The following is a 19,667-nucleotide window of genomic DNA, read 5'->3' as shown; positions in this document are numbered from 1 at the left end:
TTAGCTATCCTTATATTCTGGCTCTGTCCTGAATTCTGATGACGAGACATGATCATAAACTTTGTCTTTTCTGCATTTATTTTTAGACCAACATCTCAACTAGCACTTAAGAGTGTTTCTGTGTTCGCTTTTATAGTATTTATACTATCGCCCAACAGATTAATATCATAAGCGTAGACCAAAAGGCAATGTGTCCCATTCATTTTCAAACCACCCTGAAAAGGCAAAACTGAGGATTCTGGCACGGAGATACACTCAATACACATAAGAAAAATTCTCATTATAATATAAATATTGTTGCACTTACTGCTGGTAAGTGTGCTACATTAAAGGACTTATTTAATTGAAAATTTCTAATCTACTGATTTTCTAGTGAATACCGGTGTCTACAGGCTGTATAAAAGTTATACAACAGGGATCACGGCAACTAAGGTTCTGAATGACTGAAAATACTTTAAGGTTCCTCTGATTTAATAAAGCAAAGATGTAATTATGGCCGTACATTCCATCCAAATAAAATAATTAGCACAAAAAGTGCTTTAATTGATTTTCAACCAAACACAGTATATAACGGACGGAAATTCTATATGTAACAATTGCAATAATATACAGTCAAATTGATTGATATACATTTGTGTAGAACGTTTTAATATTGAGCAGTAACAGATTATAGAACCCTTTATTGTTTATATGAAACAAAATAAATTTATATGTATATATATATATACACCCCTTCTCGAAGGTATCACCACCTTGTCGAAGGCAATCTGCCGGGTGAGGAGGCTTGCGTGCTCAAATGACCCTTAGGGCTATGCCGGCCTGAGCTTCGGCTCATGGTAGGGTCACCCAAGCCGGACAGGTCTAAGGAGATGCGCTAGACTAAGAGTGATACCCTGGTCCTCCAGGTTGGGGGTTGGGTGTAGGGCTAACAACCTTTCACCTTTAAAAAAAAATATGTGTTACGAAAAAATCAACCAAGCCTCGGATCAGGACGGACTCTTTGGCACGACCACGGCAATTGAAAAAGGACATGAGATTTGGTACTTGGAACATTAGGAGCCTCTATAGGGCTGGGGCACTGAAATCAGTGTGTAGGGAATTAGGGAATTATAAGTTAGACTTAGTGGCAGTGCAGGAAGTGCGATGGGAGGGGGAGGGCATGATCCCAGTGGACAATTTTACATTTTTCTATGGAAAGGGGAATGACAATCATCAGCTAGGGACGGGTTTTTTTGTTCATAGCAGAATTAGGGCAGCAGTTAAGAGAGTAGAATTTGTTAGTGACAGGTTGTCTTACGTAATTTTGGAAGGACGTTGGTGCGACATCATTGTCCTTAATGTTCATGCCCCAACTGAAGACAAAAGCGATGATATCAAGGATAGCTTTTATGAAGAATTGGAATCAGTATTTGATACATTTGGCAAGTATCACATGAAAATTCTGCTAGGAGATTTCAATGCAAAAATTGGGAGGGAGGATATCTTCAAACCCACAATAGGCAGCGAGAGTCTCCATGCACTTAGTAATGATAACGGTCTTAGAGCAGTAACCTTCGCTACGTCAAAAGATTTAATTGTAAAAAGTACAAAATTTCCACACCGTGATGTTCATAAATACACTTGGACTTCTCCAGATGGCAGAACACACAATCAAATAGATCATGTTTTAGTAGATAAGAGAAGGCAGACAAATGTAATTGATGTGAGATCATTCAGAGGAGCAGATTGCGACACTGATCATTATCTGGTGGTAGCAAAAGTGAGGGAGCGGCTTTCAGTAAGTAGACGAACTAAACAAAATTTTGACACAGAAAGATTTGATTTGAAAAAATTAAGTGAGGGAGAGGCAAAGGAACAATATCAAGTTGAAATTTCGAATAGGTTTCAAATTTTAGAGGCAAATGAGGATAATGAAAGTGTGGACATCAACAGGGAGTGGGAAAATGTCAGAAACTGCATCAAAATTTCAGCAAAAGAGAAACTAGGATACTACAGGAGAAAGCAAAATAAACCGTGGTTTGATGAAGAATGTTCAAAATTAATAGATCGAAGGAAGCAAACAAAATTTCAATGGTTGCAGAACCCAAACAAAACAAATGCGGATAATCTATGTAACGTGAGACGTGAGGCTAGTAGAACCTTTAGGACTAAGAAAAGGGAATACCTGAAGGGCAAAATTGCTGAACTTGAGACAAATAATAAGGAAAAAAACATCAGAGACCTGTACAGAGGCATTAATAACTTTAAGAAAGGATATCAACCCCAGACCAATTTGGTAAAGGATGATAGTGGCAAGTTGCTTGCAGATCCAATAAAAATTGTGAATAGGTGGAAAAATTTCTTTAGCGAGCTCTTAAATGTTCATGATACTGGTGATATTAGACAGATTAAAATGCATACAGCTGAACTGTTGGTGCCAGAACCTAGCTTAGATGAAGTGGAACTAGCCATTGGGAAGTTGAAAAGTTATAAATCTCCAGGAATTGACCAGATTCCGGCCGAATTAATTAAAGCAGGTGGCAAAGGGTTGCATATGAGGATCCATAAGCTTATTCAGTTAATTTGGGATAAGGAAGAGATGCCACAACAGTGGAAGGAATCCATAATTATTCCTATTCATAAGAAGGGGGACAAGACTGAGTGTGGTAATTACCGAGGAATATCGCTGCTATCAACCTCATACAAAATTCTATCCAACATTCTTTTGGCAAGGTTAACCCCATATGCGAATGAAATTATTGGGGATCATCAGTGTGGGTTCAGACGAAACAGATCAACGATTGATCAGATCTTTTGCATTCGTCAGATACTAGAGAAAAAATGGGAGTTCGGTGGGACCGTACATCAGTTATTTATAGATTTCAAAAAAGCCTATGACTCTGTGAAGAGAGAAGTGCTATATAATATTCTTATTGAATTTGGTATACCAAAGAAGCTAGTGGGTCTAATAAAAATGTGCTTAAATGAAACCTGTAGCAAAATTCGAGTAGGTAAATATGTATCTGAGACATTCCTCATCAAGAACGGTCTAAAACAAGGAGATGCTTTGTCTCCCTTGCTCTTTAACTTTGCGCTAGAATACGCCATCAGGAAGGTCCAAGGTAGGCAGGAGGGTTTGCAATTGAATGGGACACATCAGCTATTGGCATATGCTGATGATGTTAATTTATTGGGGGACGATATAAATACAATAAAGAGGAACGCAGAAGTTTTACTAGAGGCTGGTAGACAAGTGGGGCTGGAAGTAAATTCAGAAAAAACTAAGTACATGTTAGTATCTCGTCATCAGAAGACAGGCGGGCAAAATTATCTTAGGGTGGCTAATAAATCCTTTGAAAGGGTTACAAAGTTCAAATATTTGGGAACAACAATAACAAATCAAAATGATACTTGTGAGGAAGTTAGGAGGAGACTAAATTCCGGAAATGCTTGCTACTTCTCAGTCCAAAATATTTTGTCTTCCCGTCTGATTTCTAAGAACCTGAAAATTAAAGTATACAAAACAATAATCTTGCCTGTTGTTTTGTATGGGTGCGAAACATGGTCTCTCACTCAGAGGGAGGAACACAGATTGCAGGTGTTTGAGAATCGGGTGTTGAGGAGGATATTTGGGCCTAAGAGGGAAGACGATGGGGCGTGGAGAAAACTGCACAATGACGAGCTTAAAAATCTGTACTGCTCCCCCAGTATTGTGAGGGTGATTAAGTCGAGAAGAGTGAGATGGGCGGGACATGTAGCGCGCATGGATGGGACAAGAGGTGTGCACCGGGTACTGGTTGGGAAACCTGAAGGGAAGAGACCGCTGGGGAGACCTAGACGTAGATGGGAGGATAATCTCAGGCGGGATCTATGGGAGATAGGAGTTGAAGGAAACTGGATTTTGTTGGCCCAGGACAGGGTCCGGTGGAGGGCTTTGGTTAATTCGGTGATGAACCTTCGGGTTCGGTAAGCCATCTAGTTAGTTAGTTATATATATATACACCACTCTTGAGTATGGGCAGACAAAATGTTGGCTATACAGTCACTTAACTGATAATGAGATATAGAGATTCAACTGGCACCAATTTTTGTACTTCATTTCCCATTTCAGCACATCTCAAGTATTTACAAAACGAAGCATTTCAAAAAAAGAGCCCACATTTTACACAATATTCTTGTAATACGTCTCATCTGGGCTTGTGCCAGCATTTGTCGACGTGATGCGCCAAGACTTCACCAAACCTCTGTTTCCCCACGGTCATGTGGATTGATTCGATTGATCTAAAAAGTAGGTCGGCAGCAAGGTCATCCGGAAGTTTGGTAAGGAATTGCGCACCGTGAATGAAGTCCAGCTTCAGAAGCGTCTCTTGATGAAGGTGCAGAACCCCTGTAACAGGCAAATGCTAAGTCTGTGACTGCCATTCTCAGGACACCGGGACTGCACCTTGTACGTAGATGGCCCAGGATTCAACTTTTCTTTCTGTTACACCTACACGGTCACAACATTGTACATACTCTGCTATCTTCTGACAAACACATGTTACCAGAAGAATTAATCATGGCCATCCAAAAATGAATAAGGGTAAAAAAAAACACAATTTTTGCATCTCCCAAATATAAAGCAACATTCTCTCAAATTCAGTCGTTCTCCAACAGTTGTGAACGGTAAATACACTTTGCACAAAACTGAAGATATTATAAAAAGGCGTTCCACCACAATAAATTTCTGTTGCCGTAAGCAAAGACCTGTTATGGCTCTAAGGCATTGTTTACCATTTCCTGTAAAGCGTTTCGCACGAACAAATGGTGTAAGCTAGGGACAGTGTCTTGCAGAGGACACTGTTCATATTTAGCTTTCTGGCTGGCACTTGGTTGGTCGTGCTTACTCGCACCTTGATGATGGAGGTAGCAAGGACTTCTGAAATGTTGGTAAACATCTACCAGACTACATGGAGCCGCAGCCCAGAAGACAGCAACTGCGAGAACCTTAAATCCTACTTAAAATTACCCCATTTTTGACTCTACTGAACCCCTTCTCACCCCCAGTCCCTCTGAAAAGAACTACTACTCACTCACAACCAACTTCATTCCTAGCATCACCACTGCACCACTCAGTTCAAACACAAAATCTAAAATCCGCAGACACCATAACTTCAATTCCATTTTAAAAAGTTGACTGAAAACACATTACATTTCCATACGTATACACTAATATTTATCATTCCTCAGTTTCCACTGTATCGTCAAGCAGCCAATACAGTATAAAACACTACAAAGACTACAAATCTATAACCAAGGCTCAAGTTCATTAAAGATAATAAAAGACTGCATAAAGAACACCTCAGAACCAATTATAATATAATAATGTATCATATGGTATATGTTAATTACAGAGGATCTCCCCTAAAACACTTAGTCTAATATGTCGACAGACATCTAATCATCAGCAAAAACATGCCATCTACTTGAACAAATAACACTTCAAGCAGTAAAGTATAATGAAAATATATTTAAAACATGGGTTAAATGATATGATTATATCTGGCACTAAAATCTAGCACTGGATGTAACGGTAATATTATTAATCACTCACCCAATGCAGCTCTGAAGAGAAATTCCTCTCCATCCCTAAGAAACACGTCCCAGACGCGGCAAGCCACATCAAGTGGCATCGCCTTGGCAAAAACTGTATACAGCCAGTCCAGGAGGTAGAGATCGGCACTAAGGGATGATTCTACAAAATGAGTATGCAGTCGAGGAAGGTTCTCGCGGAAGAAATCGTTGTACGCTGCATAGTAGGCATTCATCTGTTCAGACACAACAGAATGATTTAGCGTTTCCTTAAATCAGAATTGAGTAACTGTAATGAATTATTACAAAATTATTTCTGTATCCCAAAAGCAGTCATTTATCTTTTAAGAAAGCCACATGTATAACGAAAAAAATCATCTTTTTCTTTTGGGTAACCGTTTCGAATTCCAGTGACTACGAAACGCAACACTGAGTAACTTGAATTACAACCATTTACTACAGTTTCTATCATATAAACATTCAACTTCAAGAGACACAGTTTACACTTAGAATCAGTGTCTTATCACTTACTTAAATTGTAAAACACAACGTCAAGAAACCTGAATAATTTTAATTTTAAAAAGTATACTAAAATCTTAATATATAATAAACTCCAGTATAGTTAAGTTTGAGCGTAATGAAAATATTGTTCATTATATACCAAAGTATTACATACACACACGGAAAAATATTTTGTACGACAAAAATTCAATGAATACATCACAAATTACATTTAAAAAAAAAAACAAGAAAATTGCACACCACGAAGACCTAGGAACAGATGGAAAAGCAATATTAAAACAGATTTAAAGATGTACGATATGAAGGTGTAGACTGGATTCAAGTAGCTGATGAAGGGAATGAATGATGGGCTATTTTGAACGGAGTAATGGAACTTAAAGTTGAGAGATCGTTAGAGTCTAAACAAGGATTCTGCTTGATGGAGTTTGCTGCATCGTTACACAACTGTTACAGGTCCTCTTTCGTGAATGCCTGTAAAAAAAGTATTGCAAATGAATACAGAAGCTGGATACTAACGAGAGTTTGGTTGAGACAGAAGAATGCCATGTGGCATGGCCTATTGAGCAAATTGGCGAAGCAAATGAACGCGTCTGCAGCTTCCAGGTTCAAGATGAGAACTGCAGCAATGAAGGACATGCCTTGCACATATCCCACGTCGGGACGATAACAGACATATGCACCCAGTAGGCAGTGCAGCATGTCATAGTAGGGCCCACCCTGAAAGAAAGACAAAACAATTTCTTCAGCAAAACTGCTAGAGACTCACGGCCATCTAACAGTAGAACAGACCCACCGACTAAGACAGTGATACCAATAACGTGTGCTCCAGAACTAGCAACACTATCCAGTAACAAATATTTCTTAGCTTGCCAAATAAAAAGAGAAGCATCACAGCATCAGATATTGTGAATATTTTTACTTCAGAGTACGTTCATGGACATGCTGCTGAAATTCTCTTCACTCACACCGTACTACGTGCAGTATTCGTACTTCTCAATAAAATCTTCTCGGGCAATCAGCCGCGTCAACTGGTTACTGTAGTAAACCGACGTTTCTGGAACCAACTCTGTCCTCATCATCACGGTTATGATGTGGGAAGATTTCATTGATTGTACTCGCTGCGAAAGTCTCAAATCCTACATCATTCGTACTTCCGATTACGTGGCTTTCGGAAACTGCTAATTTTATTATTCGGTTATTTTGTAAAGTCAATTTGTATATATTAAATCTTGTCCGTCTAATCACAATAAATTCTTATTAAATATTAAAATATTACAATAATTAACATTTAAAATATTAAATGATGTTCTTTATCGAAATATTCGATTTACATTAGACCATCATTTTTCATGTTTCACGACATGTTTCAGTTCCTAAAAGAACCATCCTCAGGTGTATATAATATTCATTTAACCTTTATGTTATTTACATTACAGACTGATACAAAAACAACAAAACGTTCACCCACACTAAAGTCACATTGAGCATGATGTATATATACAGAACAACATCGAGTGTGTTATTAAAAATGTAATAAAAATCTGAAAAAGAACATCGTTTGATATCTGGTAAAAATCTGATAAAAATGTATGCTAGCATAATGTATGAAAAATTGTATTTGAATTATTTATCGTTTTGAAGCTTTATATAATTATATACATAAGAATTTATTGTGATTAGACGGACAAGATTTAATATATACTTATTATATCACAATATGACGCAACTTTACCATCTTATGAAAGTCAATTTGTATTATTCATGAAATTATATTTTCTTATTCCTCATCTACAATTATGAAGATAAAAAATAAAATAAACCATTCACAATTTATCATAAAAAATGTCCGCGTAAGAAGCCAAAGCATCAGCTACTGCTACCGGTGACCGTAACTTGTTTACAAAAATTACATATCAAATTATTTTATTCTAGTGGGTGTAACACACAAAATTTATTGGGGTGAACTGATTATATTGTATAAAGCGTACAAACAACTGTGACATATCTGGAACCTTTTTTCACCCAAAAAAAAAATAATAATAAAACACATAGAAAAATTAACTATAAGATTTCTATTCGATATGCAGTTTTCAGTGTTGAGAATTTTAATGTTTTTCTTCTGGGTTGTGACACTGCATGTACTTGTAGGTAGATACCAACATTTCAGAGAAACATACTGTCTCCATCTTCACGAATAAGATAGTATGATATCTACTTAGGGGTCTGCACAGCATCACAACTCCGAAGAACATCAACATATAATATTTCTGCATTACACACACATATCTCAGCATCGCTTAAATTCACAAACACGGTCTTCGTTACCTGTGCTCATCTACACTGAATGAGATTCAAGGACTGAAACATCATGCATTACAGCTGACACGAACAAAACGACAGCCATAGTTACGAAGTAGAAGCAAGATCAGATTTTATGGATGGAACAAAAGCTTAAATTTACATGAAGTGTGAGAGAGAACATGCCACTTCATTTTTAAAAGATACATTTCCCGTAAAACTGGTATTAAAATTATTCCAAACACTGAAACTGAGATAAAAAGTACAACACATTCCCTCAAACCAAGAAACTCATCGGGTTATGATGAAATAACAAGGAGACAATGAGAAAAGCCGTAATTAGCTGCCAGAAAAAAAAAATGACACTGACGGAATTCAGAATAGAAAAAGTACTGAGACAAACAGTATTAAAGACGAGATAAGTGCCGCCCTGGCCGAATTTGAAGAAAGGATTACAAATGTACTTAACATTAAAAAAAAAAAAGATGACGCCACCCCACATTTATCTGAAAAGACTATGGATAACCACAAAAAACCTGAATTCAATACATGAACTTCAACTACAAACCTCATAAAATTCAAATGAGACAAGACATGCCGAATTAAAACATTTTGTAGATTCGTACTGGATTCAACCGGCCTATTAGGGCGGTATCGCACTAGGATGCCAACGGGAGGCCATGGCGCAGCTGCCAGCATCTCGGCCAAACTCAATGCATTAATTTAGTAGTCATATATCGCACCTGGCATCCGTCTGGAAGCGCTTCCAACTTGGCATCGCTGCCAACCAAGATGCCAAGTTCAAATGCTACTGGCATCGCTGCCACGGCCAAGGCCAAATCAACATCACATGACAGTCTGGCCAGTCCATTGACGTCCGTGCGTGAATGTGCTTGTGTGTATTTCTGTTTCTTCCAAACGTGGATAATTTCGACACCGAAAGATTGATAATTGAAATTCAGTCCCGACTATGGGATTCATCTGCTATTGAATACGCAAACCGGGACTTGAAAAAAAGAAACTGGGTAGAACTTGTGGAAATATTTGGAGGAGATTTATTTACAGTAGAAAAGAAAGAATTAGCTAAGAAGTGTTTCTATGGCTTTATTTGTGGGGCCGCTTTCCAATATGGAAACTTGATTTTTAAGGTTTTTTGTTTAGCAATCTATATATCACAAATAACGTGAATTAAGAAGAAACCTGCTTTTATTATGTTTTATTAAATAAATTTGTTCATGTAATATTACATGTGATTTGCAAGAACTGAAATATTTCAAATTTAATAATGGTATGGACGTGCAAAGTGTGTGTATGGAGAATTTTTTTTTACTTGTTTCTTTGTTACAGAATTGAAATTCACTCCAGGTATGTAGTTTTGATAAAGGTAAATCTCATTTCCTCAAAAGTGATAAAAGTGGACATTTCTCCTTGCTAATAGCCCTTCATTTCGTGCTCTCATAATGTCGATCCATCTGTTCGCTCGACTGGCGTCGAAAGCTGGCAGCTTGTCTGGCGTCTTTTTCTGGCAGCTGGACGCCATGGCATCGCTGTTGGTGTCGCTGCCATGGCATCCTAGTGCGATACCGCCCTTACAGTTCAACAAGTTACTCAACTGAAAGAGTAACAAATAAACTTGTATCTTTAGCAAGCCTTGAGCATGAAACTGAAGAAAAATTTATTGTACTTCTTCTTTGGTGCAATATTAATGACTAATAGAGTAAGTATGAATATCATCTTCTTCCTCTACAAAAATTTTCTTAAAAAATTCTCCACTCTTTGTGAGCCCACATATGCACTACTGTGTTCACAGAAACCTGCCACTGAAACCTTTCAACATGATCCTCACTTCTCTTTTGCTTTAACACTAGCTGCCCCCAGAAGATCCAAGGCAGCTCAGTCAATAGTGACAGGCTAGACGACAGGGGTTCGATCCCCTAAAGGGGCACGGGATTTTTCCTGTAGCCTCTGCATCCAGCGGGGTAAAGCACAGCCGGGGCACGACGCTGACCACTCACCCCTGTGTAGTTCCAAGGTTAAGAATAAGAGCTATACCTCCTCTCCCACAAGCGGCTATATGGCGTGCAACAGGACAGCTTTTACTAGATTAACATTATGCATTTCTACTCCTTATGGAAGAATGCGTGCCTTGTTGTATAACTGTATGCACGCATGTAGAGAATAACTTTGCGACTTAATTCTATATTTCTTAAGTTAAAGTATAAAATTACTGCAAAGTCACTACAAAAGTCATCAGCATAAACTTACACACTGAAATATGCAGAGATGTGGAAATGTTCTAGCTATGTCAAGCTGAATGAGTTCCATGCTCGCCTCCTTGTCCGCGCCGTCTCCAGTTCGAGCTGCTGCTGCTGCTGCTACCTCCACAACGTCCACAGAATCAGTTGATCTCAACCTTTCCTGAGCGCGAGTGAGGCAGATGTTATACAGCTGGTTCGTCACGTTCAGGTCATTACCTATCGCCAACTTCCACACCTTGCCTCGTACAGACGGAGGGATGCCTTGCCACCACAAATCACATGCCTTGCGAGATGATCTCCTGTTGAAGACACACTTGAATGAAGTTATTGAATTTCTAGTTTCTTTCCATTAAAACAAAATATAAATACAAACCATACTCAGAACACTATTTACAAAATGTTACTTAACATCTCAATGGTATTTTAAAATTGCGTGATCTTCGTTTAATGCAATAACAGGTGTATATCCGCAGTTATGTGCCAAAAGCAATGACAGTGTTTGCATTGCAGAGGTCCTTTTGGGGTCCAGTACGTCTCCACCTATCACGCGGATCACAGAACCCTACGAATAAACACGCTTTTGACACATCACGGCCTCACACCAAACAACACTATGAAGTGGTTTCAACGTTAACATTTGCACTTCGACAAACATGCATATTTCCTATATTTATAGTTAGTATGGTAAAGATAAAAATATTAATCTCTTTGCAGTGCACTTACATAGTATCCCATTTAGGCAGAATCTCATTGTTCCAGACATAGGCAGCATTAGCTAGTTGCTCCTCCATCTTTAATTGTCTCTGCAGTTGCTTCTTGCGCAGTTTTGCTTCCTTGACCTCTGTACAACGAATAAAACTGGTTCAATATAACAGCATGAAAACACCTTTTAAATATCTTGAAGACTGTAAGGCCAACAGTAAAATTGTTTTTCTTTTTTACAAATTTTGTTCAATACGTGTTCACTTCAGTTAGTTATGCTCCAAATGTGCACAGAAATACACGTAAGTCTTCGTGTATCAAAGCATATAGGTCTTCATACAACGTCCATTACTTCTGAACACTTTAAACAAGAACTGAATGTGTTCAAAATTAAGCATTTGAATTACCAACACATCTGCAACCTCTTCCTCCCATACGACAAAGCAGGTTCACCTATTCACAGGGCAACGATGATGGAGGCAGCACGCACCTCTGAAATGTTTGTAAACGTCTACCTGACCACACGGCACAACAACCCAGAAGACAGCCATCTTAGGTTCACTTCTATTACATGGATATGGAAGGTACTCTGTTAGCCTACCCTGAGCATGGGTTTTCATGGTTTTCCTCAGCCTCCTCAGACGAATGCCAGTAATGAACCATGATAGCGACCATGTCTTCTTCCACTTTCACATCTCTGATTTTATGGAGTAATCAAGAATTACAAAGCAGAATAAAATGCACATAAGTTAATAAAGCATTTACAACTCACCCTACAGCGCAAAACCCATTCTTTACGGTGGATTTACAGACGGAAGCAAAATAATGATATGAACACTTTTATTCTATGCAAGCTTTGTCTTTTTTATATTATACATTCATTAACTGACGACTGCTGTCTTCTGGGTTGTTGCGTTGTGTAGTCTGGTAGATGTCCACCAACGTTTCAGAGGCCAGCCGCCTCTGTCATCAGGGAGATCGATCGCCCTGGTGACGGAGGCGGCACAGCCTCTGAAACGTTGGACATCTACCAGACTACACGGCACATCAACCCAGAAGACAGCAATCTTCAGACTCACCGCCACGAAAACCTCAAATCCTACATTCATAACCTCATTATTGCTCAGCTTACTGTGATGACTAAATTGAAGTCTTCTTGCTGTTCATTTTGTCATCATTACCTCCATATGACTCTTTCTGTTCACGTTGCTCCGTCGTTAAATTATAGCTGAACTTCTGACTGGGACTGAATGGGGTCATCGGATTATTTATGGTTTATTCTCAGACACTGTTATGGTTCACATAAAATTAATATTCGTAACATGTCAAAAATTTTCACTGCAAGCTCCAAAAACCAAATAACAAATTTCATATTACAAGTTTAAATTCTACACTCAGAGATACTTTAACAGCTGAATATTTCCACACACAGAGGCAAATCTGAATGTGCAAGTCTGGTCTACGGATTAGAGTTTTCCTACTAGCGATTGAAAGTAGCAGTAGTAGAACAGATCACTAGCACAATGGCCATCAATTCCCACAGTTGTAATGTCGCCCACACGCCAAGTCGTTTGCCCATATCTATGACACGCAGGTAAGCCAGTTTGCAGGTACAACTTTTACGTATCTAACTGTGACACACATGTAGCAGATTAGAAGTTCCATTGGTTTTCATCTCTTACTTCGCTCAAGGCAGGAGGTAAAATTTCATTCATTTCGACTTCAAAACAAACACCTTACCAAATCTGCTTAAATTCAAATGGCACAAAATAATAAACATGCTGTCACCAAATCCTCCTCCCCCCCCCCCTGCTAGAGCTGCACAGCCATTCCAATGGCAGCCAAGACTTGCAGTTACCCAGCCTGCAGCCTACATGTTGCTGGTCACCTGTATGCGCACGTGCTCTCGGCCTTTCTATCGAACCTTCCTAGCTCCTCGCACAATACAGAAAGTAATGGAACACAGCAGTCAGTCAAGTTTCAAGCAAGCACAGTGTCCGTTTCCGAACAAGGAGCGGCAGCAGTGTATTGCGTTCTGAAAATGTCATAAGGGGAGATGACCCCACCTTGAAGATTCCACTGGTAGAGGTGAAGCATTGTGAAGATTTGGGTGTTTGCCACAGGCGGGTTCATCCTGGGACTGGATGTCCTGCAAACTTGTGATACAAAGGAAGATTACGGGTGCCATGTGCCATGACTTGGCCAAAATTAAGTGTCGGTGTGGAGACCCAGAGCGTGGCCATGAACGTCCAAACCTACTCTGGCCAAAGACAAAGTGATTCTTGCTAGATGCGAGAGGTTGTTGATGGCGCAGCTAAAGGGACCCCTTGAGGTGGTGAATGACCTCATGGAGCCAGGCCAGCAAGGTCAATGGGATTCATGCTTAGAAGAGGATAATCTAGAACCCAACTTCAGAGGACTTGCATGCTCCGTGATCTACTACAATGGGTGGTAATCAGCGCAAAGCCAAATCTGAACACCACAGAAGCCCACAAATTGGAGGAATACATCACCGAGTTCCAGGATAAATGAAAAGTGACAACTTATGGGTGGACAGAGTTTACCACCAGTGACACTGAAGACGGGTATTTTCTGGGTTGTAGTGCCATGTAGTCTTGTAGTAGAAGAGGTCCTTGCTGCCTCCATAATCAGGGTGATGAGTAAGCCGTGTGTGTGAAATCAGTTAGACCAGTCAGTCAAGGTAATGCCTCGGTTGGACCAGTGGGGCATAGGGTCAGGATCGGGGAAACGCCTTGGAATCTATAAGAAGGGGGGGAATGCCACAGCTCAGCCAAGAGGAGGAGGTGGGGCATTAGCGTCAGCTGGCAAAAGAGAAACGCACCTTTTTTGCGAGCAGCTTCTACCATCTGCTGGTACTCTTGGCGGTGCTTCTGGTCTTCATCTGGCGGTTTGGCTGGCAAGTTAGAAGGGCGGCTGTGAAGGATGAGAGCTGAGCTGCTGGCCACAATGTCCTCGTAATGCTTACTGTTACTGCCTGTTGAGATGATACTCGGTGGTGACTCTGGCATTCGGCTGGTCTCCTTAAACCACAACCACATTAACATTCAAACTATTTCTTCCTTAGTGTATTTTATTATTATGGATCAGCTGCTGAGGTTACATAATTCCGACCACAAATGGAACACTGATTATGAATAAGGAACTGTGAAGTATGCGGAAGGGGACAGTTGTGGCGCATCAAAAGTAATAACCCAGAACCGGTATAGAAGTACTGAGGAAAACCATAAAAAATTTCACGACTGTTGCAGGAAATCTTAAAAACATGAAGCAATAACATTAAACCAGGAACAGTCATGTGGGGTGCCTTAATCACCCCAGCTGAGAAGGTTTTCAGTTACACCTGAAAACAATTAATGAAACGGTGGAAATCTACCAGACTACACGGCGCGATAACCCAGAAGACAGCAATCTTCAGACTCACCGCTGTGAAAACCTCAAATCCTACAAAATAAAATTGATTGGTAAACTAAGAAATAATAAGTGTGAGACAGCACCACAATTTGTATATACTATAAACAGAGAAGTTTTGTTAACAGTTCTGTCATGACGAACTCATGAAACTACCTTAACGTTGGCAGAAGTGTGTCAATTATAACTGATATAAACTTCCACAAAATTACCATGCCGAACGGAAAAATAAATACTTGTTTCCTTAAAAAGATCACAAAGAAGAAAAAACTTAAACGTGTTCAGTGATTAACATGGTTTAAGCTTAATTCATGTTGTACGAGGAAGATTTAAAAAAAACCTACCATATCTGGAGCATCTCGTTCTGATGGTTTTGACACAAGTCTCCCAAACAATTTCCAACCAGGGGCTGTCGCACATCGGTTATTACTGCTGCTGCTGTTGTTGTTCCGAGAATCTCGTGACGACTTCCATATAAAGACATTTCTGAAAGCATAAGAAATTTACATATAAACTACAACTCATACCAACGTGTACCAACACACAAACATGTACGCATGTCTTCGTGTATTCTGTGTAATTATTTCGTTTCTACATCAACAAATTTAGTGACGACAGCTTCTATATCCTTAGAGGTTAATACAGGCATTGTTTATCAAGCGAAACAAACGTCATGACACAATACTGAGAACACCTTCACTTACTGTACATTCCTCCCACAGATTCCTCATGTACATTAAACTGTTTCGGAAGTTAATAAACCTGATACTAAAATCAATTCCCAATACACAATGTAAACCGTAACTGATTACCAACACTTTCTTGTGAAATCCACGTGTGCTCACAGAGAGGGAGAAGGTGCTATCATTTACACATTAAAATTTCCTTAAATACATGATAATTGTTTCTGGACGTGGGGGCTATGTGATAATTGACAGAGCGAAAGCCTCACACGGGAAGCACGTAACACCAAATTAAATCAGCAGTAACAGGAACTACAAGCAGAAATTTTTATTTATGATAAATATCATACATTAAGAAAATAAGTTATAAGCTAAAAATTAGAGACGTGCTTTCAAAAATGCTATTTATTCCTCCATTAAAAACTTTCAGACAAGAATTTTTTTTTGAACTGCATGGAGAAGTACATAACAAAATCATGTATTAAATAATTCTCTAAAACCTTAAGTTCCAAGCTAATAACAAGCATTTTCAGTGCTAATCTTGGAATTACTGCCAAGAGAATTATTTAAAAGCCCTGCCACCCTCTTCAAATTACACAAACATTACTAAAGCGGAGAAGCCGTTCCTCACTGTATACTTCTCTTTATGCTACTAATGCACTCTGTCATAAACGATATCTTGTTTTTATGAAACCCACGAGTTCATCACCACAATAATAATTACTATTATGTAAAAGACTATGACCAAGCAATCAACAGGGCAGAGTCCAATCACTGTTGTCATCTATCTACAAGGTTTATTCATTATATCAGTATCTTACTGGCATAGAGAGACAATTTAGGCAGCATTACATTTCCAAATGTATAATAAAGACGTTACAAAATGTTTCCCGTAAGATTTTATTTACAGTCCAGACCCTTCACAACTTCCAACAGATGACCACACAGTAAAAGCTATGAACCAAAATCTAGTTTTAAAGCGAACAAACCAAATGTTACATTATTTGTATTGATCTAAGTTACTTTGAAGTATATCATAACCTCAACCAACTAAAAATCCCAGGTTCAATTCCAGGCATAAAGGCATAGTAATGATTTATTCTTTCAAAACTTTTACACAGTTAAAACTCTTCTACAGAGTTAGGACTATGGCCTGTTGCAGGAACTGCAGATATTATTTCAATGTTTAAAATGTTTTTAAACTATTCAAAATTAAATTTCACACTAAAGTTAATATTTCAGACAATAAATACTGTGAAATGTGTGGCAGGTTCATACTGAAAATGAGATTTGGTTCTACAGGCAAGGGATTTGAACACATAGACATTAAAGAGAGAATTTAATTTTCAATGCAAAAACCATTGGTTTCTTTCCCACTTAATATTTGCAGTTGAATTTATGGGATATTGCAATACAAACATTGTGTGTGAAGTTATTATAAAATAACAATACTTGATATGCCATTATTTTGTTCCCTAAAAACATCTTTCTCCTGTATATTTTTCAACTAATCACTTTCCACAATTACATTTGTTTCTACTTTTCAACTCCATGTGGATTGGAACAGTGAGTTTAAAAGTACAATCATGAAGCGGTCTCAGGTCGTATGCTGTTCTTACAATGCTTTGTGACAATCGGTCAACTAGCGTAAATAAGATGATGCTTGTTTCTCAATCAGGGAATGGAAGATGGGCACACATAATCACACAAATATGGTTCAACATAAAACTGCCTTTTTCAGGTTTAACTCAAAAATGCCTTCTTTGAAGACCTGAATACAAAATTGCTACTGGAAAAAGAGAAGAACACTAGCACCTAACTGGCGTGATAATTGCATTTAAAGGGTAAGGAGAAACTCGTGCAACTCACTGCCAACGAGATTAGTTGCAAATCAGACACTGTTAAGATATCTATAATCACTGGTATATGATCTAGGCCTTTTTTAGGTTAAGGCCCCAAATCTATCAGAAAATACCTGAAAGATGTCCACATCAAAGCAAATAAGCCAGTTAGCTTAGGGGACATTTAAATATTGGCTTGAAGGGTTAAAACTATTATAAAACTATTTAACAAAAAAGGAGAGTAAGACTTACCTACTAAAAAATCCTGATATTCCCTTTTTGCTTGTCTTTCCACCACTCACTTCATCACAAAAACAATCACCAAGTTCAGAAGGACAACCATGCATTTTTGTAGTATGGTCATCTGGGTCATCATTAGTAGAAGGAGATGCATCACTCAAACTTGACACAGTGCTTGAGAAGGAACTGGCGTCTGTACGCGTAAATGAACTAGTACCAAATCGTTGTAATGTACTGCGAGGAGATTCAAAGCTTATACAATCATCTTCAACACACCTTACTCCACTCCTACACACATCACCAGTGCCCTCTTCTTCTATGCACTCAAGTTGTTGCTGCAAACCATTCTGATGCGCCTCTTTCTTCAAGTCCCCATATTTCTCTGATTCCCGCTGCTGTTGCTGTAGGTCTAAATGAGTTGGGCTAATTATATGCAACTGTCTTGTTATTGGACAATAGGCTATTGGAATGTTTTGCAGAAGTTCTCTTAAAGGGATTGGAGCTTTACCAGGGCTGATGCCACTTGATTCAAAGGTATGCACTGGCTTTGTTGAAGAACTGTGTTGCACACTCAGATTATAATCTCCAGTATCACAGTCTGACAATAAATCACTTTTCCACACTGATGAAGATTGTACTGGATTTGTTTTTAAAGCACATGTGTTAAGTTCCATAGTTTTATCACATGAAAAACTATGAAACGGCTGGTTAGTATTGGACACACCTTTGCAGACACTGTCACTAACAACGGCTGGAGTATTACCTTGGAAGCTTGAATTATCTTTTCCAGAACTTTCACATTCACAACCTAAAGAGCTCCCCTCTGTGTTAAAATCAGCACATTCAGGAATACAATTAATATTATGTGAAGGAAGCTTATCAACGCCTCTTTCTGGCCAAGTTCGAAACCAAGTCTCATTGGAAACTATATTGTTCACTTTTAATGTAATTACATCTACACTTTTGCTCTCATCTGGTAGTTTCGAATCAAAAACTTCCTTATTATTGTCGTCATTAGGTAAACAATGAAGTTTTTTACTTTCCAAGCAACTGGGCAGGCTCTGACTTCTTGTTTTCTGGGTGAAACTATTTAAAGCTTTCTGTAAATAATGTACTGGATGACCCATTCCAATTCTTTTCGTCCTTCGTATATGAAAACTATTTGACAATTCGCTGTTATGACAAACCACTTCTGGTACTCCCGTGTCCAAGTGCCTTTCCACTTGACCCTGATTCGTATGATGTGACAGATGCTCAAAAACGGACTTCACTTTTCTCCCTTCTGAAGATTTGCACATAGATGGCATATTCTCATTTTTCTCCTTCCGCGTAGAGACGCTTTTCATATCAAACTGTAATTTAAAATTTGCCCAACAGACACATAAATACTAATCACTTTACAATCCACATAACACAAGTTTAGAAAGAACGTAAAAAAAAACTGAAGACTAAATACCCTAAACTAACCTTCTACACAGACTATAACTCCCACCGATCCCAAAAACTCATCCAGGATCTCGAGTTATGTTCTGTGGTCGCGATGTTTATTCTACATCTGATGACCGAGCTCGACCAGTCAGCTGCTGTACCACAGATTAACAAAATGGTGTTTATTGACTCCTACTACGTAAATAATTACATGGAATAAAATCGCGCAATTGTAGTCAAGTCGTAAGTGCTATTTATGTTTTTGATTATTTATAGTTTATTTAACGATGCCTTTCAATTGTATCAGACTATATAGCGGCGAATTAGGGGATGATATGAATAATGAATTGGAAAGGAAGCGGTCGTGACATGATTTAAGATACTATCCCGACATTTGCGTGGAGGTTATTATTCCACAGTAGTCTTTTATATCTGCTAATAGGGTTGCCGTTCTTTCTGTGAACGCCACCAGTACAGCTCTACTTGGAGTGTTACAAGTAATCACGTTTGCAAAACAGAATGAGGTTATGTGCACCTGAAAGTTATAAATTATAATGTAAAAGTTAAAGGTACTCCTTATGCTTAACTAAGCTCTACGCCATGCAGAAGTATGGGGATATGAACTTTAATGCTTTAATAGGATCATAATGAAAGCTTTGCCAAACAATTTCTGGTGTCGATTTTAATAACAGAAGTACTGATGCAATCCGTAAACA

The 19,667-nt window shown here is 38.7% G+C and overlaps 1 protein-coding gene across 2 annotated transcripts; it reads right to left on the bottom strand.

Moving 5' to 3' along the window:
* Window positions 1-3,982: 3,982 nt before the first annotated feature.
* LOC110831698 (uncharacterized) lies at window positions 3,983-19,081 on the bottom strand. 2 transcript variants are annotated; one of them, XM_022067985.2, is made up of 9 exons: window positions 18,991-19,081; window positions 17,536-18,875; window positions 15,104-15,245; window positions 14,173-14,371; window positions 11,352-11,469; window positions 10,636-10,927; window positions 6,589-6,789; window positions 5,573-5,786; window positions 3,983-4,366 (listed from the first exon to the last, which is right to left on the bottom strand). In XM_022067985.2, exons 2-9 carry the CDS (start codon window positions 18,867-18,869, stop codon window positions 4,167-4,169), a joined length of 2,700 nt encoding a protein of 899 aa, XP_021923677.2. In that variant the 5' UTR covers window positions 18,870-18,875; window positions 18,991-19,081; the 3' UTR covers window positions 3,983-4,166. The 2 variants fall into 2 exon arrangements, with proteins under 2 accessions (XP_021923677.2, XP_021923676.2); XM_022067984.2 differs by having other exon boundaries at window positions 17,536-19,021.
* Window positions 19,082-19,667: the final 586 nt, after the last annotated feature.

Source organism: Zootermopsis nevadensis, unplaced genomic scaffold, assembly GCF_977971745.1.
Source record: "Zootermopsis nevadensis isolate Lab colony 2312 unplaced genomic scaffold, Znev_1.0 Znev_ptg000028l, whole genome shotgun sequence".
Classification (NCBI taxonomy): domain Eukaryota; kingdom Metazoa; phylum Arthropoda; class Insecta; order Blattodea; family Termopsidae; genus Zootermopsis; species Zootermopsis nevadensis.
Note: the sequence above shows the minus strand (reverse complement) of the source record. Positions and strands in the feature narration are given on the sequence as shown.